Below are 25316 nucleotides of genomic sequence, written 5' to 3'. Positions count from 1 at the left end.
GGATCAAACCCACAACCTTCCAATTGGTAGCCCAACACCTTAACCACTATACTACCACATACTGAGAGGCAGAGACAGTATAATGCTCTTGGCAATGTACTGCTTGGAAACCTGTGGTCCTGGCATTCAGGTGGATGTTAATGTTTGATGTTTGACACCATCATCTACCTAAACATTATAGTTCTAACTAGCAGACCAGCTAGATCCCTTCAAGATGATCTAGTCCCCCAATGGCAGTGGCTTCTTTCAGCAGGATAATGATCCCTGCAGCACCGCAAAGAAATGGTTCAGGAATGGTTTGAAGAATATGACAAAGAGTTCAAGGTGTTGACTTGGCCTCTAAATTCCTCAAGGTTGACTTTTCCTTTAATCTGTATTTAGGCTGTATGTTAAGGATTTGATTAGATTAATACACTAATGACCCTTTATAAATCTAACAAAGAGTAGATATTTTAATGTCAGATAATGAAATCCGTTACACACCCAAATACACACAAAATAAGCAGATTTTTTTACAAGAAAAAAAAAAACAATGTATTTTTTGTGCCAATCAAGTAAATGTTAATCTGATCTTTCATTTTCTACCCCAAGCAAACAAAAACAAAAACTGGGGGAAGTTGTTTTTGGGGTTTTCCTTTGAGTACTCAGCTGTACGTACTACAGCATGACGTCATCACAAGGTGCACTGGGGGAAAGCCCAAGATTCACGTGCATTGAACTCAAGTAGCTCTTATAGAAAGTTACATATCTGCCTTCACCTAGTTGGAGTTTAAAAGAAGAAGAATGTGCTTTTATTTGTTATATTAATTTTGCATATTTAAAAGGTTTTATGCAAATAAAGGTAAAAAAAAAATAAACTGAAAGAAAATCAAGTGTATTTTTGGCCACAAAATCCTGGAGACATTGGTTTAAAACCACAATTGAAGACCACGTTTAAAGTGCAAATAATATCTTTAATTGAACATTTGCAATAAAGATTTTTAAATGACAGCATCAACAGACTGCAAATCCTCATACTCTTCTTTATATAACACACTTTCTTCACAACCTTTAGTGATAAATTGGCATGTCTACAAAAATATAAGACTTCCACAAGTTTAGTCCTCATAAGATGATCTCAAATCTGTTTGGAATGGATAGAAAAAAGCACAGTGATACATTTCTGATATTTATCTTTTGATAAATTCGAAACAACTCAGTCTCTTCAACATTTCTGATATACACACGTACAAAGAAACGTCAATGCACAGTGTACAGAAATGTTCCATGCTGTGAGCAAACATGTTTAAAGCAAACAAAAACAAATGCAAACACAAAGGCAATTAAACCAGCATATAGCTAAACAATGTGTGTACATACTCTCAGAAGAAACAGTACTAAACTCTACCTTTCTTTCTCTCACTGGAGTAGTCACTAAAAGCGTACACACTTTGGATATCTTTAATGTGTAGCTTTTACCTAGACAGTTGCATTTGGTGTAACTTGGATAACCATTAATAGTCCTTAAATTAGTTTTAAAGGTACGCTATAATCTACATGTGAAAGATACAAAAGAAATACCCTTAAGGGCAGCCCAGTGACAACTGTATATACTGTTTAGTTCAGTGTATTCTGAGTGCATCTGAGGGGAACTAATATTTGTTTTAAAATTCCTGTAAAGCTTGAATGAATCTTTGAAGTTGAAATACAGATAGTTTTTAAAAATCTTAAGACACCGGCTATGTAAAGCGGTAAAACATGAAAAACATGAGAACCTGTGTCTTTGATGCTAAAATGATCAAACTTATCAAGGAAACTCTATTTAAGATCACCATAGAGGTACACTGTTTTAGTGCTTTTGTCTGGTTCAAACCCGTTCTTTCTCAAATTTTATACCCTTTGGGTCAAAATGGCACATAATATTCTGCTGGCATGTACTGACAGTTACAGTCTGTCGAACAATGCATTTGGTATTGCTGGAAACTGGAGCAAGCACAGAGCGAAAATGGCATAACAATGTTTTTGCCTTCACTGTGTTGTACAGGTAAAGTGACATTAGCAGCATGCAGACATACAGGTGCAATGGCTTTGTCATGTAAGCATACAAAGGCCAGATTAATTGGTCTCGTCTGTTAAATCGTACCTGAAAATGGAAAAAAGAAGAGAATGTAAACATGTAAATATATACAGCTCTCAACAGAAACAATACACCTAAACATCCAAGACAGATTCATGGATTATAGCTCTTAAAGGAGGAAGATCATGTGATCTTCAATAGCATCCAAGATTGACTTTTTTGATCGAGTTTTGTTTAAATGCTTTTATATTGTTCACCTGTTCGTCTTGATCAGATTACGGGCACAAGTACGATTAAGCTTCATCTACGACTACAGCTATTTTCATACATACACTGATTTTATCTGTGCAAATCTCTGGTTGCTGTACTATGAAGTCTCCAGGAGGCGTTCCTTCTACTGGTTGCCATAGTAATAGTGTTTTTCAGTAGGTGGATCGAATAGCATTGCATTAATTTCCAATCAATGCTAAAATGAAATATTCTGGAGGGAGATACAATTCACCACAAGATGAAGGAGATGCAGTGTGTGTTATTCGCCTTAGATCTCATGTGCTCTACTGTCTTCACTCTGCTGCACCTCTACTGCACCTAAGTCGCTCCATATTTGCATAAAGACTTTTCTAGGGTTGTCACGTCACTGGACACGCCCACATTTATGCCACTCAGAAGTTCACTGGTCTCTAGTCGCTTTGTCGGTGTGAGTCGCTGTATATCTCAACGTAGTGTAAAGAGAGTGAAACAGCAGCACTTAATCCTTTAGTCTGTCCAACTATCTCACCTCCTCTTCTGTATAGTCTGCTTAAACAAGTCAGCTTCCAAAGATACACTTTTCATGTCATCCTGAACATCCCTAAATCGCCATGGCAGGTCTCTGACATTACTTCATCATACAGCTGCATCGTTTTCTGAAAGTGTTCGGTGTTTAGTCTCCACTACGTCTGTGTTGGTTTTTGTCAATAAATCACTGGAAAATCCCGAGTGAGAAAAATAAACTCTCTTAGTCATATTTTTAGGAGCTAACGGTGAAACCCATACACAATACCACCCCTTAACGTGACGTCGGTGTGATACCCAATCGCTTATGTCTCACAAGAATAATGTAAAATACAACACCAACCTACGAACTAGCTAAAATTACAAAGCAGATCAGAAATAATTCAATACAAACATGTCATGTATTTCAGGCTGGAGTTTATTCCTTTAAAGAATAACTGAAACAGCATGTGAAGTGGAAACCGGACAGATCTAAAGCACTTACCACTGTGTAACCCCTGTCCTCAGGTCAATCTGTTTCAGATCTAACTGTAGCTGTAAGACAAAAAAAAATCATCTTGGTTACTTTGTTTTTATAGAAAATATGAGAAAAATCTATCATGCAATGCAAGAAATACACAATACACAAATGTCAAAAAATAGGTTTAGTAATCTTATATAGTAGCTAAAAATGACAATATTGAATGTTTTGAGCAATACTTTGTACACTAACTAGTGAATGGTATACATATTTTGTCTGACAATTGTGTCTAGTTTCTCCATATTAATGTCTCTCTTATAAAACTTGTATATTGTCGCTGTCGGGCAGAAACCTCGTATGTCCAAATTTGGTCAATTTCATATTTTTTCACACATCGATGCTATTGGTCAGTCCCCACGTGGGTCTGTTATTTTTACAAGTTATTAACCAATCTAAAGTCTTGAAAATAGCTTGAGCGCAAATCTCATAACTCCATAACTTCGCAGCATATTTCTCCTTAATAAGAGTCGCAACAAATCAAAACGTCTTCTGAGGTAAATGTCTTCAAAACACTGGGCTCAAAGAAAAAAAAATCTTAACCCACGCTAGTTCTGGTGCTCGTCTGATGACAGGAATTTAGCGCAAGACAATCCACTGCAACGCGGACTAAAGCCTGTGCACTGCAGATAATTTACGGCGTTTTTTTAATTTCCTGAAAAATAACGGTTTTGGAGATACGAGGATTCCTCCCGACAGCGACGATATAATCAATAAAACACTCGCAGTGGTGATGTTGTAAGTAATCACAGCTGGACTGATGTTCAATACATCACTTATAATATCATTGCCATACCCTGCCAATGGTCTCTTTCTCACGGCTCATGAAAGAACCGCTGTTTTTGACGGACAAGTCCAACCGTCTTTTCACGGCTTCCTCCAGGGAAAGGTGGAAATCAAACCTAAAGACAGTGTTGATGAAAAAAGTGAAAACTCTCCCAAACCCACTAACGCTATAGTACAGCTCAAGGTGTTAGGTGTTAGTTTGTTGCTGAAGCGCTGAAGACTGTGATGGAAATGTTTACCTCTCATTGAACTCTGGATTGAGGTCTCGCTTTTTGACGCTTGTTTTTCTCTTGGTGTTTCTGTTCTTGTCAGGATGAAGGATGAAGGACACATAAGGATCTGAACCTTCCTTGGAGCATGATGGCAACTTTCTAAATGGAAGAACAGCAAAAACATTAAATAATTATACTACTACTAACAGTACTACTACTAATAATATGTTTTATGTATAAAGTGCATTTCACTAAATCCAAGATTACTTTTAGACAGCAATTAATGAAATAAAAAAAGAGTAAAGCATTAAATTAGATACATTTACATTAATGGCATTTGGCAGACACCCTCATACAGTGATTGAGGGTTAAGGGCCTTGCTCAGGGGCCCAACAGTGGCATCTTGGTGGACTTCAAAATTCAAGCTCACAACCTTCTAATCAGCAGTCCAACACATAAAACACTACCACATCCCTGAAACCACTAGAAACCCAGACCCTGTTTTATCATGGCCTACAAACATGGCTGCCCCGGACTCACCTTTTCAGCAACCGCATGTTTAGTTACTTCTATATTAATATTCTGTGTTATAAGTGTTTAAAAGCTCCATTGTTTTAGTTTGTATTTTGTGTTTAGTTCGCTAATCTCATTGATGTTGCCGAGCCTGCTTTTTTATCTAGATTATTTTGCGTTTTTAAAATTTTTAACTTTTAATTCGCTGGAACTGGCTCCAATTAAACTGACCTGCATTTGCATCCACTTTTAATCTGTCTGTACAACAGCAGACATGATAAAAAGAGAAACGAGAAGTTAAATTAGTTGTGTTTAGGAAGAGAAACTGTTTGTGTGTATGTATGCCTTCAGCTTGCACACTTCTTGAAATACTCTTGAGATGAATTCATGATGTAATACGTCCGTTACCTCTTTAATGCCACAGTGTGGTTGAATAACTGTATATAGCAGCGGTAAAGTAAGTAAAACTAGAACGTACATTTACCTGAAGAAAATGTGAATGGAGTCGAGACGAGCATGTGACGTCATCCGAATACTCTTGAGGAAGTTTTCCTCATTGTGCTGAGTGTTTTGATATGTCATATGTCCAATGTTGTGCAAATTTTTTATTTCCACGTGACGTCATCAAAATACACGTGAGGAAGTTCTCCTCATTGTTGTGCGTGTTTTGATATGTCACATGTCTATGTTGTAAAAAGTTTTTTGATTTTGCATAATTTGGGGCAGGGCTGTGGCACAACCGGAAGGCCAGTCAGTACACCAATTTAAAAGTTTGTTCAGAGTATCACCCTAAAGGAGCTGGCCGAGTTTGGTGTAGTTAGTTCGAAAGCTTGCCGAGTTATAAACCTCTAAACTTTATAATGGGAGTCTATGGGTAAAAAGGCCACTTTGAGACCCAGTACTGGAAGTACCGGTACTCGAATCGATTATAAAAGTCATAGCACACCTCTCCTTAATGAGCCGGTTAATTTGACACTTCATTCACAGGTCTAGGACAAAAGCTGCGGGACAAGTTACGCTCCAAAGTTTTGTCCGGCACAATAGTAATAATGTTGCTTTGCAAGCACCATTAATAACAGGAACTTCTTTTGAGGAACTTTAAATATACGTATAAATGGATAAAAAGTCAAAAAATGCAATTGTTCAAGAGAGAAATTATCATTGTTGCTTCGTAATTCACAGACATTATCAGAAGATCTGATGTAAACGACAGCAATATGTACAGAAGGGCAGGTGACAAATGAAAGGAAAAATCCAGTTTTTTAGGAGAAATATGAGTGTAGCTGCTTGCAGGTGTTCAATTCAATTTAGCAATTAACATCCTCTCATGCTATATGCCTTTTATAAAAAGCTAATCAAGGCTCAGATGACCTCATTTTGGATCAAGTTAGAACGAGGAACAAATCTAATCGACATTTATAATTGGGGAAAGACCTTGAGTCCTTTCAGTTCTTTCAAAATATATTCCCTGAGCTACTATTTTTGTTAACTCCATCTATTTTGTGTAGTGCCACAGGGAGACTGGAGTCTATCCCAGGGAACTCCAGGCACTCTGTGGGGCGTCAACCCATCACAGGTCACAATCACTCACGCAAACAAAGTACAGACGATTTAGAGATTCCAATCAGCTTACAACTTAACGATCAATCCCTCAACCCCAGAGGTGTGCCCCTTGGTTTTAAGGTAAAGTAGCATAACAAAGTAGCTGATTAGTTGGGCCTCTATACAGTGCATTAGTGTGACAATCACATAGGATCTGTAAACCTATCCTAGGGACCCAGGATTGACTCGAGCACCCATAAGCAATGAATCATACAGTACAAGTCCCTCAATCTATGAATCACAACTATATATACACACATACTGTACTTATGTGTGTTTGAAACAAACCTGCAGCCATGGACAGTGATGACCAGTCTGTTCTCCTCAGTCGAGTAAGCTACAGAGAGCTTCACCTGACCCCGCCCACTAGCTCCAGCCTCTCCGCCTCTACACACACACAGAACACTGTCAGCAAACCAGACTCTCAATAATTCAACAGTAATAACTAAACCCATTTAGGCAGTAGGTATGTGACCTACCCCTGGGCAGGAGCTGTCCTGTATCTGAGCTCCTGATTGGCTGCAACTTCTGTCTCAGCACTGGGGATTCTGTGCACCACCTCTTCACTGCCACTCATAGCATGGTCACCTTCTACTAACTTAGAGTGAAGCAGCTGGTGCACAGATAGACAATCTTTAGTATTTTTAACCTAAAGAACTGTATTCTACAACAGTGCTTCCATAAAATTTTAGCATTACCTTGAGCTCTGCCCTTAACAATATCTCACTTTCAGGCAGGGCCCCATCCAGAGGGAACCACTGATCCAGAGCTAAGGCTGGTTCCTTTAGTAGGTTTTTTACAGGTAGCACCACTGCACCCAGGGGCTGGCCCCAGCTGTGAGAAAGCTAAACACACACATACACACACACACATAGTTACATCGCCAACAAGTCAGTCACATCAATAAACAAACTATAATTTCAGATAAAGTTTCCATGTGATTTGTAATATGCTCACTCTGACAGTAAGCATTTCCTCTCTGGGGTCATGGACCAAAAAGCAGAATGCTTCATCCCAGTGTGGAGATATAGAGCGCTCAGCAAGCTGTTAAAAAACAAAAACACACAAATGGGTATTTCATTGTAGAATAGTTAGTTCCAGTCTACGTATTAATCTGATTGGTCAAGCCAAGAACGTTTTAAACGGTTACTACAGAAGAGCTAGTGACATATAGCTAGCTAGCTGACGGGGTATAAAGTAAGTGTAGCTTCTTTTGGATCTATTTCCAGCAGCGGAGCAAAAAGAAACAGAACATTTGAGCCTACTGTGTCTGAAATGTCACTTACTCTGTATTAATTTCCGGTTTAAAGAACCGATACAGTACAGTATATGAAACAGAAAACATGCATACAAATATAATTCTTATGCAATTTTATGTCTTTAAAAATCTTACTTTACTCTTGGAAGAAACATTCTTGAGAATCAGCTCAGCTCCCACAACTGGCTCATGTCCATTCTTCTTTAACTACAATACACATCACATTACCATGACACACACAAAGAGAAGTGGTTAAGGTTACACACTAAGGCCTTGAGTAATATTTCTCCCTAAAACTGACTCAGTAGCTAGAGCTCAAGGCAATAACAATGCATATGTTTGAATACAATTATCTTTTTTTTTTAACTTTTGAGTCTTTTAAAAAAAAAAGGATCAAATGTTAAAATTGACATATTTTTGGTGCTCTATACATTTTTATCACCACCATACAACAAGATTATTTACATAATTCAAGGTGAGAAGTTTAATTTGAGGTTCTAGCAGACAGAAATTCTAGAGAGAGAGAGAGAGAGAGAGAGAGAGAGAGAGAGAGAGAGAGAGAGAGAGAGAGAGAGAGACAGTCAGACAGCATGTGATAGAGAGACAAAGAGAGAGCGAGAGAGAGTGGCCCGACAGACAGACAGCCAGAGAGAGAAAGAAAGAGAGACCCAGAAAGGCAGAGCAAGAGAGACAGACAGAGAAAAAAAAGAAGAACATGAGAGAGAGATAGGCAGACATAAAGATAGAGAAAGTGAGAGAAAGAGACAGACAGATGGAAAGAAAGAGAGAATGTGACAGAGAGAGAGAGAGAGAGAGAGAGAGAGAGAGACTCACAGGCAGACCATGGGCTCGCTCCATATACACGAAGAGAATGGCTGCAGCCGGCACTGTTTTATTCACGTACGACTGCTGAGACTTGTAGTGCAAAATCTATCACACAACAACAAGACAAAATGACTCACACGTCACAAAGCAGGATGTAATTATAGAAACTAGAGAAAGGTTCACCTGTTCAAGTCGGGTCGGGTCTGAAACTCTCGGCACCCATTCCATCATCAGATGAACTCGTCCCGATTTCACATCATTCAAGTCGTACCACTATAACACACAGATACATAAGAACTCCTTTATTGTCAGTACAAGTTTCTTGTGAAGACATTTTCAGACATGTCTGCTAATTTGAATAGTCACCCAAATCACTGTGCTGTTCTCTGATTTTAAAGTGATAAACAAAAACTATTTGTTTTGGAGAAACTCTTTATTTTAAGTACTTATGTTGTGTAAAATAGGGATGAATTTATTTATCGTAAATACAGTATGATTTATTGGTATATTATAAAAAAAAGTTATTTTTTTATAAGAATATAAGAATTAATGTAGACAATGTGTTTTTTTACATCATGTGACTCTACATCTGTTTAAATTTTGTTTTATGTTCTCAAGAGAAAAATAGTGCCAACACCCAAGGTTTTGTGTGTGTGTGTGTGTGTGTGTGTGTGTGTTTTAGTCTGCAATTCATCTAGAACATTATACTGTTATCACATAGCAGAGATATGAGCAATAGAGGAATCTTAGGCACCCTTGAAAATTTAAACTCCCTTTTTTCACCTTTTCCTGGAAAGATAACTATTATGAGATGTGGAAGGCAGACTTTGATGATGAAAATGACTATAATATCTTCATATCATCATATGGAACTGTACTGTCATATGCAACTGTATGTAACATTCTATATCTCCATCATTGACCATTTGAAGTCTTCGGTACGGAGGAGTTGGTGTTTAATCTATAATGGACTCAGATGTTGAGATAATTTAAGAGCTCAGGACCAGGAGCTTCCTGTTACTCAGCTCCAACTGACTGTATATGACCGTAAAAAGGACATCATTCATAATAAAACTCTCAAGGTGTTCATAACAATTTATAATCACACCCTCCAGTGTCAACAAAATGAGGATGGGTTCCCTTTTGAGTCTGGTTCCTCTCAAGATTTCTTCCTTTTTGATCTAAGAGAGTTTTTCCTTGGAATGGTGGATTTCCTCAAGAAAAAAGTTGATCTAGTGTTTTTCACTGGTAATGGAAGCTTGTCAGTCTTCAGAACATATTAAGCAGTAAATCTCACCTGATCAGTAAACTGCGAGCTAATGATGTCACTTAGACTCAGCTTGAACCTGCCAAAAAAACAATGATCAATACTGTGATCATAATAGCACATAACATAATAGTGTAAATGTAAAAAATTTAGAAGAAGCATATAGAAGAATTTAGAAAAGATCGTCAATCTGCTACCTGCCGAGAAAGTCGTCCTGATCCACGTCTTTGTCGTACAAATCAAATTGCACTTCTTGGCCTGGGAGAGCCGTGAGAATGACCTGCGAGTAAAGCGAGTAAGCAAACATCAGCCATGAATAACTTATACACAGCTCTCTGCACTGGTGATGTAAAGCAGAGAACGAGGGAACACGGGTTTTAATATAACTGATCAAAATCCACAGATAGATATATCAACAAAAAAGCCACAGAGTAGCAAGAGCAGGCTAGGTGTTAGACTGTCATCTACTAGCCAGAACATTTGTGCCATATGAAGGGTTGGAGAAAATTGAATGAAAAATCCCCCAAATCAGATTACGTCACACGCTTGTGTTTTAAAATCAGCTTCATCTCCTCCACAACTGTCTGAATAGTGTTAAGTTTCATCTGAAGCCTGAATAGACATTTCAGTCTTAGTTTATTGTTTTTTAATAGACAGAACTAGATCCAGCTATTAACATGTAAAAATGGATCCAGCTCCAGTCGGATTCCGCTTCATGAAGATTTCGGACATTCAAAGAGAAGATGCCTCTAGAAGAGAAGACTACATGTGGTCTTTGAGGACAACAACCTCCTAATCAATACACAAAATAACATTCTACATACGCTACATCTCCATCATTGACCATTTGAAGGCTTTGGTATGGAGGAGTTAGTGTTGAATCTATAATGAACTCAGATGTTGAGATAATTTAAGAGCTCAGGACCAGGAGCTTCTGGTTACTCAGCGCCAACTGACTGTATATGACCGTAAAAAGGACATCATTCATAATAAAACTCTCAAGGTGTTCATAACAATTTATAATCACACCCTCCAGTGTCACCAAAATGAGGATGGGTTCCCTTTTAAGTCTGATTCCTCTCAAGTTTTCTTCCTTTTTAATCTAAGAGAGTTTTTCTTCACCACAGTCACCTCAAGCTTGCTCTTTAGGGAAAAATACAAGTCTAATATTAATCTTGAACTTTTTATACTATACTTCTAACATTCTGTAAAGCTGCTTTAAGACAATGTCCATTGTTAAAAGCACTATACAAATAAAGTTGAGTTGAAATCGAATTGAATTCATTTCTCCCCATCTTTTATTTTAACTGGACTGTTCAGTGAATATCTCTTGCCATTTAATAGATCTGTACACTCACAGATCTAACTCATCGCTAGCACGACTGCTTATGGATGCTTATAACTTTGTAATTTCTAATCTTGCTGCTGTACCTCGTAAAGTTCATTCCAGACAGGGTTGAGGTTCTCCTTTATTACTCGGCTCTTGAAGGTAGTCCCTCCCACACGGATCTTTACATAAGGATCACTTTTGCCCTTCACCATACCACCCATAAAGCTATCTTTAGCTATGAGAGCCTGGGCTTCCTTCAAGTGGATCCTCAGAACACCCTGGAAAAGAAGGATGGTCAGATATTTTCCATTTTAAAGCAATGATTATTCAAAAGTTAGATCAAATAAAAGAATTAAGATAAAAGACTCTTAGACACATATGAGAGTTTCCCTAAAGGTACTGGGATTAACTTGACACTACTGAGTATATTAGAGCAAAATTGCTCTAACCCATAAATTTCAGATCTTATGTAGTTTTGTGGTGGACACTCACCTCCATGGCAAAATTAGCATCCGGGCTTGTGTGCTGTGGACGAGTAGGTAAAATCTTGGTCCCAGCTGATGTCATGTCTGAAATGTTACCTTCCTCTCCTCCTCCAAAGAATGGATCAGAAGGAAGTGGGGATACAGGTGAGGTGGGAATGGCTCCTTCATTAACCCAAAGTATCTGAGATATATGGGAACAGAGCACAAAGCAAACAGTGTGCAGATTATTATTTTTGTTTTAAGTTCTATTCCAATATATTGATTTTTTTTAAAAGTACTACAAACATTTAACAACTATCAAAAATCCAAATTATTCTGCATCTCAAACAAACGTTTTTACACATATTAAAATTTTAATATTCATATTTCTATTACAGATGAACATTTATTACGTTTATGTGGTACCATATCTGCAGAAATGCAAAAAAACAAAAATACAACCAATACCAGTCTACCTTTCACTGACAGATTGACTGAATACAGTACTCTCACCCTCAGTATGACGGTCAAATAGATGCGACTCGCAGGGCCCGAGTTCTCCAGCTGAAACCACTGGTCCATTTTGAGCTCAGCGATAGAAAGCAAGCGAGACAGAGGGATGGACAGATTACCCAGAGACAGAGATCTGTCATCATCTTTCACCTGAGAGAGAGAGAGAGAGAGAGAGAGAGAGAGAGAGAGAGAGAGAGAGAGAGAGAGAGAGAGACAGCCAGAGAGAATGTGACAAAGACAGAGAGACACAGAGAGAGAGAGAAATAGACAGAGACACAGAGAGCAAGAGAGAAAGGATTTTCAGAATGCACAAATGTAATATTTATATTGAGATCATATGAAACTTTAAATTCAAATTAAAAATTAGTTAACACTGATTATAACACTGATTATACTAACCCACATTTTGGACACAGTATGGCTAAAGATTTTGCTTATTTGTGCTCTGCTAGATGAAATACATCCACAAAGAAGCTACTCTCACTTTCCAGCCTGACAGCTTACTCAGTTTGATTTGTACATTCCAGTTAAAAAGATGCTTCTTGACATCCGATGAGCTTTCATATTTTAAGTCGTATACTTTACTATCTCTGCTGATAATGTCGCTAACTCTAGTGTAGTACCTGCTTTGAACATCACTAGAAACCAAATTTTATGTAGCAAACCTGTTGTATAATTGTATATATATATATATATATTTTTTTTTTTATTTTATTTTTTTTCCCACCACTTCAATATTATGGTCTACATTGTATCCCAGTCCTTAAATTCCAGCCTAGGGTTCATTCTATGCTCACTTTCACTGTGTTAAAAAATGTGGAATAGTTCAAGTCATAGCCATTGACCTTTGCTTATGATGTGCCAATTTACATGATGCAAATTGGTGGCTTCTCATTTTTCTCTGACTTCTTATTGGCTTGATTGTGGCCAATGACTAACATGAAAACATGGTTTATTCGATCAAACCCCTTTATTTTTATGATGCTTTGACTTTACATCATGCAAGTTTGCTGACTGTGAAGTGAATAAAATTAGTATCTATTTAGTTCAGTGTCTAGAGTCTTAAAACCTCATTTCTTCAACACGTTCTGATGAAGCAATGAAGATTATCATAAGATGTGGAACTAGTAAATCCTTATAACTAATAATGCAACCTGTAATCGGTTAGTAATGAGACTTGCCTGAATGTCGAGGTCCTGTTTGCGAGGGTCATGGATAAAAAAAGTAAAAGCTTCCTCCCAGACTGGGCTGCTTGAACCATAAGAAGTCTGAAATAAGGAAAAAAGAGGAGTGTGTTCAGAAGTAATGTATGTATATCAGTTTAGAAAATATTAGGGCTTTTAACACTGCATTTAACCCCATGTTATCATCTGCTTTTAGTAAAGGAAAGGCACACTTGTGTCTCCAACGGAAGTGGTTACAAGTTAGAAGTGTTAGCCATTACAACATCGAAACATGTTGGGTGCGAAAGTGAAAAGACGCAGTGTTGGAATGGTATGACTAGATGCTTAGCAACAGACAGCCAATCAGAAATTAAACAGTTCTTTCCTCACAATATGTGAAAACCAGGACATTTAACAAAGACAGCTCGGAAGTGTCAGTCGGCCAAACACCATACAACATGTAGTGAAGGAGGAAATACGTCAGGTGACTAGATATCAGACAACACCTGGTCTGGGTTAGGGTCAACTACGTGACAAAAAGATTACAAAGCTATGAAACATAACTATACCTGCTCGGGCATACAACAGACCCTTCCTGTTTAACTCAATGATGTGAAAGCACGAGACGAGCTGTTATTTAAAGCCGTCACACTCTGTAATGACCCAGTCATGGTTGTTGCTGTTGCTAATATGCATATAAGAAAAAGGTTAAGCCAAGGTTTAGAAATGTACAGTGTGAAATGTGAGATTATGATTAGGGTTCATTGTTTAACCTACAAGTAAAGTATGAGCAGTGTGAAGTGGGAAAGAAGGTGACCAGGGATTGTCTTTTAAATTGTGAAAAGCAAGAATACTGTTTGTATTTCAAATAGCAATATTCAATAAATCGATTACATCCCCACTGTACATATTGGGATGTTTACCAGAAGTTAAAGACTCACCCTGCTCTCTTTGCTGGTATCCTGAACAGAAAGCTGCACCAAAGGACTAGGATCCTTATTGCCTTTCTTCATCTGCATGAAAACACTCCACAGGTTAATCTAAGTAGCCAGTACACCAGAAACTACACAAAATCAGAGTGTTAAGACAAAACAGAATCGAAAGTGTGACTTACAGGAAGATCCTGGGCCCGATCCAGGTACACGGTCAAGATGGCGGAGGAGGGAGGATCAGCGGTCGTACCGAAAGTGGTGATGTTTTGGTTCTTCTGGAGGACCTGTAGAATAAAATATGCGTATTTTGTGGTGGCAAATTAAGTGGCAGAGACTTTACTATGGATCATGTGTAGTTGTGTAAATCTAACACCAGGCTTAAACTGTGTCTAGAATGGACCGATGAGTGAACTCTAACCTCAGTAAGGCGCTCTGCAGAGGGCAGCAGTGAAAGCCACTCCAGTTTGAGATGAACCTTTCCAGTTGGTGCATCCTTCAGGATAAACCACTGAAATGGAAGAATGAGGAAAACACCTCAGGATGAACCATCTTTAATCAGAGTGAAAAAAAAGACAAATCTAAACCCCTGATTATTAAAGGAAGGGGAATAGTGAGTCATGCATTTTCTGTAAAAATGAGAAACACAGGAAAACAGAAGTTGACACAATAGTTGTGCTTTTACAGCAGGAAGATAAAAAAAAAAACATCTTAACCTCATCCAGAACTCGTGCTTTCTTAACAATCCCCAAGTCCAACTTGATCCTGTGAGCAAAAGAATATTGCGGAAGAGCAAATCAAGAGATTAAGGAGGGGAAAGATTAAGAAAGCGGCGAAAAACTTTCTTTTTTTTCATAACAAGCTAGTGTCATACCTTCCTAGGAAATCATCCTGATCAGGGTCTTTATCAAATACCTCCACTTCCAGTTCTTGGCCAGGAACCTCATGAACTATAACCTAATACACACACGCACACACACGCACACACACACACGCACACACACACGCACACACACACGCACACACACACGCACACACACACACACACACGCACACACACGCACACACACACGCACACACACACGCACACGCACACGCACACGCACACACACGCACACACGCACACACACACGCACACACGCACACACACACACACGCACACACACGCACGCACACGCACACACACGCACACACACACGCACACACACACACAAAAAAAAGCAGAACCCCTTTTTTACAAATCCCTAACCTCTCTCTCTGCTTTTCAGATCTTAACACATGATGAACACATTGTTATAGTTTCTAAATAAAAACAAAATGCATGGTTACTGTACACACAGTTACTGTTAAACATCAGGAGTCCTTACACCATGGCCTATTCTCCCAGCAACAGCAACAACCATGAGTAAACAAAGAGAGTATTCAGTACAGATTAGTCTGGTAATTTAACACAAATTCATGCAAAGGATTCTTGTGACCACGCAACAGTCTGTCTTGGGGTTTGTTTTTTGTCAAGGTGGCTTGAATACACAGTTTACTTAATGAAGTATTGGTATTTTTATCCAATATCTGATTCTAACCTGAATTAAGTAGACAACGACTTGTAAAAAGCATGCCATTCACTGTGGGAGAAAATGCCACAGCAAGGATTTAGCATGTTTATTAAACTGACTCTTTACCCGATATGATCGCTGCAGAAAGCCTAGCCAAGATTAACAAGTAATTCTTGGATGTTTGACAGATTTCAGCCAGCAGGTTTTCTCAAGCATCAGAAATATAAAGTTGTTGCTGTTCTTTCCGTTTCTCTGTTAGAGAGTCGCAACCCCTATCATTTTATTAGTGCTTAGGACTAGAACTGAGAGTTTAAACCCTCAACGACTGGGTTATCAAACATAAATTACTGGGCAAAAAAAAATACTTACATACATATATCTGTGTAATGAAATGTCATATTCTAAACCGGGATCCCATCCAGGTGGCCAGTATTCCTGCCTTGAGCCAGTGTTATAGTGGTATTATATAGATTGTAGGTCCAGGATAAATTAGGTTTTTGTGTCTTTCTTGTTTTTAGCAAGTAACAGCTAACTTTTACAGGTGTCTGTTATTTAATATCTTTTTTCAATCACATAAAAAATGTCTAAACATATTTTGGTGGAAAAGAACTGACAAAGACAAATCAAAAAAAGTGAAAAATATCACATCACGTCTCTAACCCTGCTGATCACTGGGATGTGATATTTTACACACCTCGTACATCTCCCTCCACTGTGGGTTGAGGTTGTTGTCTACGTGGCGTGACGTGAACGTCTGCGTGCCCACCCTCACCAAGGCATACGGGTCTGACTTGCCAGTGATCACGCCCTTCATGAAGTTGTCCTTGGCGACCAGGTTCTCGGCTTCCAGCAAGTGGATTCGCACGATGCCCTGTGTAAAAATAAGCAGGAAACACGTCGTTCTGATTCACAAGCTGCGTTAACGTTACATTAACGCAAACAGGCTTGAACTTAAACTGATCAAATTTCAAGTGAAAGATGTTATAGATGTTGTCTGTGTCTCAGAAGTTTCTAGAACATCAGCCATTTTAAGAAACACAACTTCCTGAAAGCTGAGGAGTGGCTGTGAGGAGTGAGATGGTGTCATGATTGTGAAATAAAGAGGAAATTAACTGAATAATCAGCAGATTAGAGCTGATGGGTTTATGTACAGCACCGACTAATATAAATAGCTAATTAACTATTAGCTATTTAATTATCTTCCATCAAACATTAAGAATAAACCTTGATTTTGGTTGTCATTCTGATTTGTTGAGGAAAATTGAGCATTCCTTTACTAGCAATAGTGATTAATGAGACATGAACACACACACAGACACAGACACAAACACACACACGAAGGTGACTGACTGTAGCGTAGCTGCTGAATATTGCATTACCCTTGGAAGTGGTGAGCGGAGCTGCGCTACTTGTAAATCAGCCACCAAAGGGACAGTGAGGCGGTTTGGAAGCACCAGGAAAGAGGAGATAGCGTCCATTACCATAGTGTCCGACATGGCACTGTAAATGAATGCAGGGGGAAATGGAGCAACACTGATTATCTGCGAGTCACCATGGTGAACTCGACAGAGTTCAAATAATCAGGCCAGTTTCCCAATGATTCTTAGTAGATGACACACAGATGACAAAACACTGCACAGGAATATAAATGGAACAGTAAACTAATGGCTCGGTTTTTTTGTTGAAAGAAAAAGAAAAAAGTGCAAAACTTACTTCAGACCTGGAATGTCCAATAAGTTTGTGAGTCCTGTCCAGTTGATATCCAGCGTCTGTAGCAGAGAGATAAAGAAGAAAAAATAATCAGCAAGTAAGAGAATGAAACAATCCTGAGTAAGCTAAGAAAAAAATTAATATAAGAAAAAAAATATATAATATCTTAATAACTATTATATTAATAATAATAATTATATTAATAATTATATTAATATCTTATCTTATAGGATATCTTATGTCCTATACACAATATATGATGTTCTGTTTAATTTCTTACAAAAACTACTAAATCTCCTTAAACAACAGCCACAACTTCATTTTGGTTCTTCTTGTTTCTTAAAACTATGCTGAAAATATATTTAACTTTAATCAAATATACAAAAAACTCACAGGTCTCTGGATGAAGAACATGGTGATGGCTCCAACAAGAGGAACATCTCCGATCAACGGTTCCAGGATCACCCTCAGCGTTCCATGCAGCTGAAATTAGCAGAGAGAATATTTGTGAATATTTGAATACACACTAATCTTTTGTGAAATACAGCAGAGGATCTGTTCGCTCACCTGTATTCCTTTCACTCCAGCTTTGCAGAAGTACTTCTTCACCTCCACGTTGATCTCCACGTTGCCAGCGTAGCTACAAACAGAGACCAGTAGCAGAAGTGGTTCATACCGATGTGGTTAGATGTTTCTTTCCACATCTTTTAACTCCAGCGAGTGAAGGGCAGTGAACAGACTCACCTGATATACAGGTCAAGCAACACCTGACGTTTATCTTGCTCAGTATGGGCCTTCACTCCAACCACCTTCACAGGCTGTAGAAACAAAACCAAAGCTTTTTAGAAATACATTAAATATCCATGAATCTGAAATATTACATAGTAGATTATAACATGAAGCAATTTAAATCTATGAGCCTTGTACCTTGTTCCCCAGGTCAACTTTGGTGAAGCTGAATGTTTGCAGATGAGCATTGGAGGATCTGATCGAAGGTGCAATCGTCTCCACCAGAAGCTTCTCTAAATATTGGCCCACAAAAGGCCAGGCTTGCTTCAGGATCTACACCATATCATCAATATAAATCAATTTAGCTAGTTAGACATAAAGCTAGTCACAGCTAGCAGTTACACACCAACAGAGAGTTTTGATTTGGTTCCATCTTTTCCTCTTTGTAGAAAATTTCAACACAGTCTCGCTAACTCAGCATCTTCTGCAAAGACGTCCTAGTAAACCTGAGAACTAGCACATTACACATCTAATGTCAATAATAAATTAATGATTCGTACCTGAACATTCATGCAATTATTAAATCAGCCAATCGTGTGGCTGCAGTAAAACACATAAAATCATGCAGATCCAGGTCAATATTCACATCAAAGATCAATATGGAGGCAAAATGTGACCTCAGTGACTTTAACTGTGGAAGATGTTCAAGAAAAATGAAAGATTCAGGATATAATCAGCTTTAGATGATCTTGCAGTTTCCTGGTAATCACAAAATCTGATTAGATTACTAACTTTTCGGAGAGAAAGCAGATTAATCAGCTACAAGATGCAGCATCAGCGAGATTAGCTTACATTTTGGCTTCCTGTATAACATGAGCAGATTACTTTAAGGTTATGTTTTCAGAGAGGATGATACGAAGTAAACATACCTCAGCAAACACTGCAGAAAAAATATTTAGAAAGCATTTTTGCCCTCATTTTTTCCTTTAAATCTTTTGTAAATCATTTTTAAATAACTGTTTGGCTTGACATCATTATATCAATCAGGCGTGTCATGGGTCTTGGTCTGTAAAATACTAGCGTGAAAATACTACAATCCAGACAGAACAAAATCTGAGCTCGGGATAGAAGTGCATCAGCAACTAAAAATTTAAACATGACTGAAATACTCCATCTATCTGTTTTATCCAAACAGTAAAATGTATTTCAACTGCTAGAACAGAACAGAACAGGAAACGATGCTTGATTTTGCCGGAGATTAGACAGTGGAGTTATACATGCATTTTAAAGATATAAGAAGGGTTGAGTAGGCAAAAAGACACCAACATCATTGATTACGGCTTACAGCAGTAACCGGCCTAAGAAACTGTTAATGCAGGGAAAAGGAAAACATGCAGAACTAAGCAAAGATTAAACACTGGTGTGTCTTTCTGGAGAATCCTGAGACGTTCTTATGACAAGAAGTCAGCTGATTGGGAGGTAAATATTTTGAACAGTATGCTACAGTATTCAATACTGTGACACAACCTAATTCTACATGCACTCATTCCCAAGTCTCTGTATTCACTCATGATTCACTCCCTTTAATGGCCAATAATCCTGCTCGGAGGAAAATGTGATCTTAGTGACTTTATCCATGGCATGGTGGTGAGTGCCAGATATGCAAGTCACACATAGCATTCACACATAACATTTTGGGGAACTGACACATAATGGTGTGAAAACCACCGTTTTGATTGTAAAAACACAGAAGACGTTTTCACTTTGATCTTCATGTGCATGATTTTCTATGCTGTACTGCTGGCATATGATTGGATAAACTGGATGAATACACAGGTATGCAGGTATTCCTAATAAAGTGGCTGATGTTTGTACTTGTGATGTTTGCTTGACCCCAATGCACAGGTACTCAATTTCTATCTAAAGAAATAATATGATTAAAGCTTAAAACACCATAAGAAAAATAAGAATAAGTCTTATTGTTGTTATTATTATTACTATTATTATTATTATTAGTAGTAGTAGTAGTAGTAGTAAGAATTCAGTAGATGATGCACACTGCAGCAGGATGTTGTTGTGCAAGTTACACAAGTGTTAACAATAAGTGTTAATAGCAATTTTAATAACAAGCTCCACGGACTAAATGCTTAGTAACGAAAAGACTACGCTTCAATCTGACACCATCTCTAAACGTTTAGATAAATACCCCCTGTATATCTTTACATCTTTTTCAGTCACCACATAACATCCTGTCATATTCAGCTCTAAACCACAAAGACTACTTCCTTACCAACTAAGTATTACTTCCTGCAAGTGTATGGTATGGCAACACAACACTGCAAAACCATGGCCTTCACACTGTTTCTGAGGAGTGTTGATCTTTAATCATTAGTCAGTTATTTCATATCAGTTTTGAATTCCAGTATCCAAAACCCAATAATAAATAAAGCTTTTTTTAAAGTTCTTCTAGACTTGTGCTATTTCTGAACTGTGAGGTTTGTGGTTTGGTGCCAAGAGGCCTGAAAATATATTGCTTCTAACGAATAACTACGGCAACAACGGCAACAACACTGAAAAAATGATTGACTGAATTTTTCAGTAATTTACTGCATTGAGCAATGTGCAGGGTTTTAATACTAACATACCCCACATTATCATATTTAAGTACTGAAATATCTTACATAACATTACAAAAATATTGAGTTTGTTTGCTCATTTGACTGATGCTTTAAAACAGGATTGCTTATAACTGTCATAAAGGCCAGTTTTGTTGTGCCAGTTTTTTAACACTGTATTTTTGTCAAGTCACATAAGTCTTGGTTCATAGCTCATATAAAGAAAAGTAGACACTATTTATATTTTGTGAAGATTTTTTATGTCTTTTTCTAACCTACTATGTGAAATGTATTCATAGAAACGTTCCAGAAGCACAAAGTTCTTTGCTTCACCTAAAAGTAAATGGTGATATCAAACCCATTTCTGTTCTATGAAACGCACAAAGTCCTTGTACATAAGCATCTAAAATTGTAAATTCTGTTCAAAGTAAAAACAAACGTCTCAGCCTGGAAATCTGACGGTGTCCTGACTCTGATTTCCTATCAGAGTTGTGGCGATAAAATGGTTCATTTGTTTATACTGAGTGAATTGATTTATGTTGCTCAAGAACACAACCTTGACAGTGATGGGATTTGAACACACAACCTTCTATAACACAAAGCCTTAACCACAGAGACACTACAAGTAGCTCAATTTACTTTCTTTGATTCTGGACTCAGCTAGTTGGACTAGTTGAGGGGGATCTGTGTTTAAGGGTTTGAGGTTCAGTGTATTCTCATATGCCATCTATATACAAAGAGATTCTTGTAAAGTGTACACAAGGAAACACTTCAAAAATGATAAACTCTTACCAAGTACAAAAAGTAGCAGACTATAAACACTGTTTACGAATAAAACAGTGTTTTTTAATGAGTACATGTACTTCACGTCTTTCCTCAACTCTTTCCCATGCCAGAAAACAGATATCTGATACCAAGTGCTGACACTGGATTGGAGAGAGACCAAGAAAAGCTTTATTCCAAGAAAAGCTAAATACATAGCTATGTCGCCACATAGAAAATGACATCATGATTACCAGTGAATACACATGCTTTTTTAATGCGTTTTATGAAGAGTCTGGCATACAGGTCCCTACGTAAGCCGTTACTATAGAAACAGCATCAGATCGCTCAGCCAGAGCTTACTACTGTACAAGTCTGGAACTAGTGTCCAAGCTGTCCTGTTATACTGTAGATGGTTAATCAGCATCATCTGTAGAAACAGAATTTGGATTTCTTTCTTTCTTTATTTATTTATACTGTGATAGTATGACACTATATACCATCATTGTTATAATTTACTGTACACTGACTCTAATCACTGCTTGTAATGTATAAGCTCCTGGTTTCACTCAGGCCAGAAAGGGAAATAAAAATGGTGTAAAAAAAAAAAAATGGTGACATAGAGAGTGAGAGACAGACAGACAGCAAGAAAGAGAGAGAGAAACAGACAGAGAGTGAGCGTGTGAGAGAGAGAGAGAGAGAGAGAGAGAGAGAGAGAGAGAGAGAGAGAGAGAGAGAGAGAGAGAAACGGACAGAGAGAGAGAGAATTAAAAAAGACAGTGCAACAATCACTGCTTTGTGCAGTTTATTATATTCTTCCAACAGAACAATAGAGTGTGTGAGAGCAGATGAAGTGCACTGAGCTCTGGTGATTATACTGTACTGGAAAGGCTGGACCATAAGATAAGGACACTCGAGGGACAATAAAACCTTTACCCAAGCATCACAACATATTAACATATTTCTTTACATTTCAGTTCAAGGGTAATTGTGTATAATAGCATTATAACATACCTTATTAAGCCATTCAACTTTCTCCACATCTGGGAAACTCACCTGCAAGATACAACAATATAAATAAGCACTGATTTACCCCATCATACAAAAATGTGCTGTCTTTTGGTAATCTGTCAAATATTTAAAGGGTCAGATGATTCAATGTGAAAAGTCAACATCATCAGAGGAAGAGCAAGATAAACACACTCTGGTGAGTCTCTGTTGTTTCTCAGGAAGTCGTGAGATTAGGCTTGAGATAACTAAGTCAGGAGTTTTCTTTCTTTTTTTTTTTGTAGCCAGCGACAACTTAAAAAATGCATAGTGCACACATGTACACAAACAAATATTTTCTGTATTGTTTTATTCGAGCCATGGAGCTTTCCACTTACAGAGCATATTATGTCCAAGTTGTTTTTGGGGTTATTAGTGCTTGGATTAAACCCATTCAAAAAATTAAGAACTATAATATTGTATAATGGTGGATTATGATTAACTAAATTCCCTGACGATTCTTCACAGATCATTTAGAAGTAATCCTAAAAGACTAAAGTGATGCAATGTCATCCTTTTTAGGTAGAGATAAAGCAAATGGCTAATTGTTTCAAAGTTGTCCCTCGAATCAACCCAGAAAGGTCCCATGTCCCATCTTTGCAATGTTAAGGTTTATTATCCAAGAAACCCTTGAAGAAAACCTTGTTCTAAAAGTGTAGGGAGTTTTTGGTACTTTAATTTAAACCAGGTACCTTTAGAGAAAGGAAGTGTGGTACTGCAGTACAGATATTCCACATTAACTCTGGCCAAATCCTGGCTATATTTGGACACAAGTATCGGTTCTTAGGGATACAGGGATATATACACCGGCCTTCTTAGCGCAGATGTTTGATGTGATTCGTTTTTTTGCACATCTCATATCAAACCCTGAAGATCTGATTCTTAGATGTCCAAATATAGCCAGGATCTGGCCAGGCTGTGGAATGTTGTGGCGTTAATGTGGAATGGGGGAGGAGAGGAACCTTGGAAACATTGAGACGGTTCGGAGAACATAGAAGGGCTGGAATAACAGTTTTGCCTCAGAGCATGTTCTGACAGACAGCTCAGGGATGTGTGTTTATAATCTTAAAAACCTTCAGAGTTGTATACAACAGATTTAAATTCACTACAATGGCATAACCATAGTATTATAATGCACCATCTGAGTTGATTGGCAAATGGAACCTTATGATAGTCGCAAGGTCAAAATACGATGTTGTTGTAACACCTCAACAATATTAAGTGCAAGCAACAATATTAGAATAAGTGCAGTAACCTTGATCTATGAATAATACATGATACGGTGAAAGTAGTAAAAGTAATTGCTCTCCATCCCTACAAAATATCTTTTAGTAATGCTGAACTGTTTCGTCTGGTTGAAAAAAAGGGTATAAAAGTGGTGTTAGATCTTTTTGTAAAGACATGAATACATGACTCATGCTTTAATTATGTATGTTCAGGTCTGTGTCACACGGGGGCACAAATTTATTCTTCTTTTTTTTTTTTTTTTTTTAAGAATAATAATAGCTCGTGTATGCACTTTCTTACAGGACAGACCTTTGTGTAATGGTTAGGTAAAGCAATTCAAATGAGCACTACGTAAGCATGCTCACTGTATGCACAATGCCCTGGTCATGAATAGATGAGTATGTTGCCAGATGTACAACTGAGATGCTTGCCAGATGTTTACTACACACTCAAACACACACAGAGTGGAACACACACGTGCGTATAGCGTCGAATTCATCTCGAAAACATGTTTTAAAGCCTTACCCATGCAGGCAAGTCTCGTTTGCTCTTGTACACTCGTGTTGTGGTGAAATCCTGCTCATTTTCCTGTAAATACATCGCGCTTTGAAGGCGTTGAAGCTTCCGATCGCGGTGCTGCTGCCATCCCATATATACAGCGAGGCCGAACAGGACCAAAGTGAGGCTGAAGCCGAAATATCCAGCCAGGTAGACGGGCAGCAGCGCGCCGAGGCACTTTCCGAAAGACAGAAGCACGGAAACGGCTTGTTTGCCCGCGGTGTCGTCAGTAGGAGACTCTTCTGTACCGGAGCGCGGCCCCGCATCCTCCTGCTGCATCGTTACTGCCCTTAAGAACAACAAAAAAAAAACAATCCCTTTCCCCGGGATAAAGGCTTTCCTTCACAAGTGTAGAGGTGCAATCATTTACGCTTTGTTTTAGAAAAGATCAAGTCAGACGTCTCTCTCGAGCTCTACGTGGCTGCCCTGGAATCATTTGGAGTGGAGTTTTTGCGCGCAGGCGGGCGGGCGGGCGCGTCGGGGCGGGTTTTCAGTAGCTCGCGCCCTCCTTGCTTGTTGCTTCCTTTTTTCTTTTTTTTTTAATAAAAACATCTCAATCGGTTCAGTCACACTGTTGCGGTTTATCCATCAATAAGCGTGTATAAATATAGTGCTTAGAACCACTGTACTTAGTGGTGCAGCTTGAACCAAAAGAACTAAAGTGTTTCCAAAGATTATAATAAGCAAACTATATGTTGGAAAATCTTTTAACACTTTTTTCGTACATCCATCCATTGTCTGTACTGTTTAGCCTACACTGAGTCATATAGAGCCTGGAATCAATCTCATGGACCTTTGGGCACAAGGACAGCGTGCCAACCCATCACAGGGCACAATACACAGGACAGCCAGCGTACAATGCATGTACTTGAACTGGGGAAGGAAACTGGAATACCCAGTGGAAAC

The 25316-nt window shown here is 38.2% G+C and overlaps 1 protein-coding gene across 1 annotated transcript; it reads right to left on the bottom strand.

The window, feature by feature from the left end:
- Window positions 1–932: 932 nt before the first annotated feature.
- On the bottom strand, window positions 933–24872 carry esyt1a (extended synaptotagmin-like protein 1a). Its single transcript, XM_060893571.1, has 31 exons — window positions 24378–24872; window positions 22593–22634; window positions 18400–18534; window positions 18217–18290; window positions 18040–18112; window positions 17866–17955; window positions 17476–17531; window positions 17142–17262; window positions 16457–16633; window positions 15084–15166; window positions 14926–14974; window positions 14631–14720; window positions 14395–14496; window positions 14222–14293; window positions 13299–13385; window positions 12118–12267; window positions 11633–11806; window positions 11242–11418; window positions 10008–10090; window positions 9841–9889; window positions 8727–8816; window positions 8553–8648; window positions 7854–7925; window positions 7418–7504; window positions 7159–7305; window positions 6940–7073; window positions 6749–6847; window positions 4373–4504; window positions 4144–4249; window positions 3315–3364; window positions 933–2122 (listed from the first exon to the last, which is right to left on the bottom strand). Exons 1-31 carry the CDS (start codon window positions 24687–24689, stop codon window positions 2095–2097), a joined length of 3237 nt encoding a protein of 1078 aa, XP_060749554.1. The 5' UTR covers window positions 24690–24872; the 3' UTR covers window positions 933–2094.
- Window positions 24873–25316: the final 444 nt, after the last annotated feature.

This window comes from Tachysurus vachellii, chromosome 19 (assembly GCF_030014155.1).
Source record: "Tachysurus vachellii isolate PV-2020 chromosome 19, HZAU_Pvac_v1, whole genome shotgun sequence".
In the NCBI taxonomy this organism is placed as follows: domain Eukaryota; kingdom Metazoa; phylum Chordata; class Actinopteri; order Siluriformes; family Bagridae; genus Tachysurus; species Tachysurus vachellii.
Note: the sequence above shows the minus strand (reverse complement) of the source record. Positions and strands in the feature narration are given on the sequence as shown.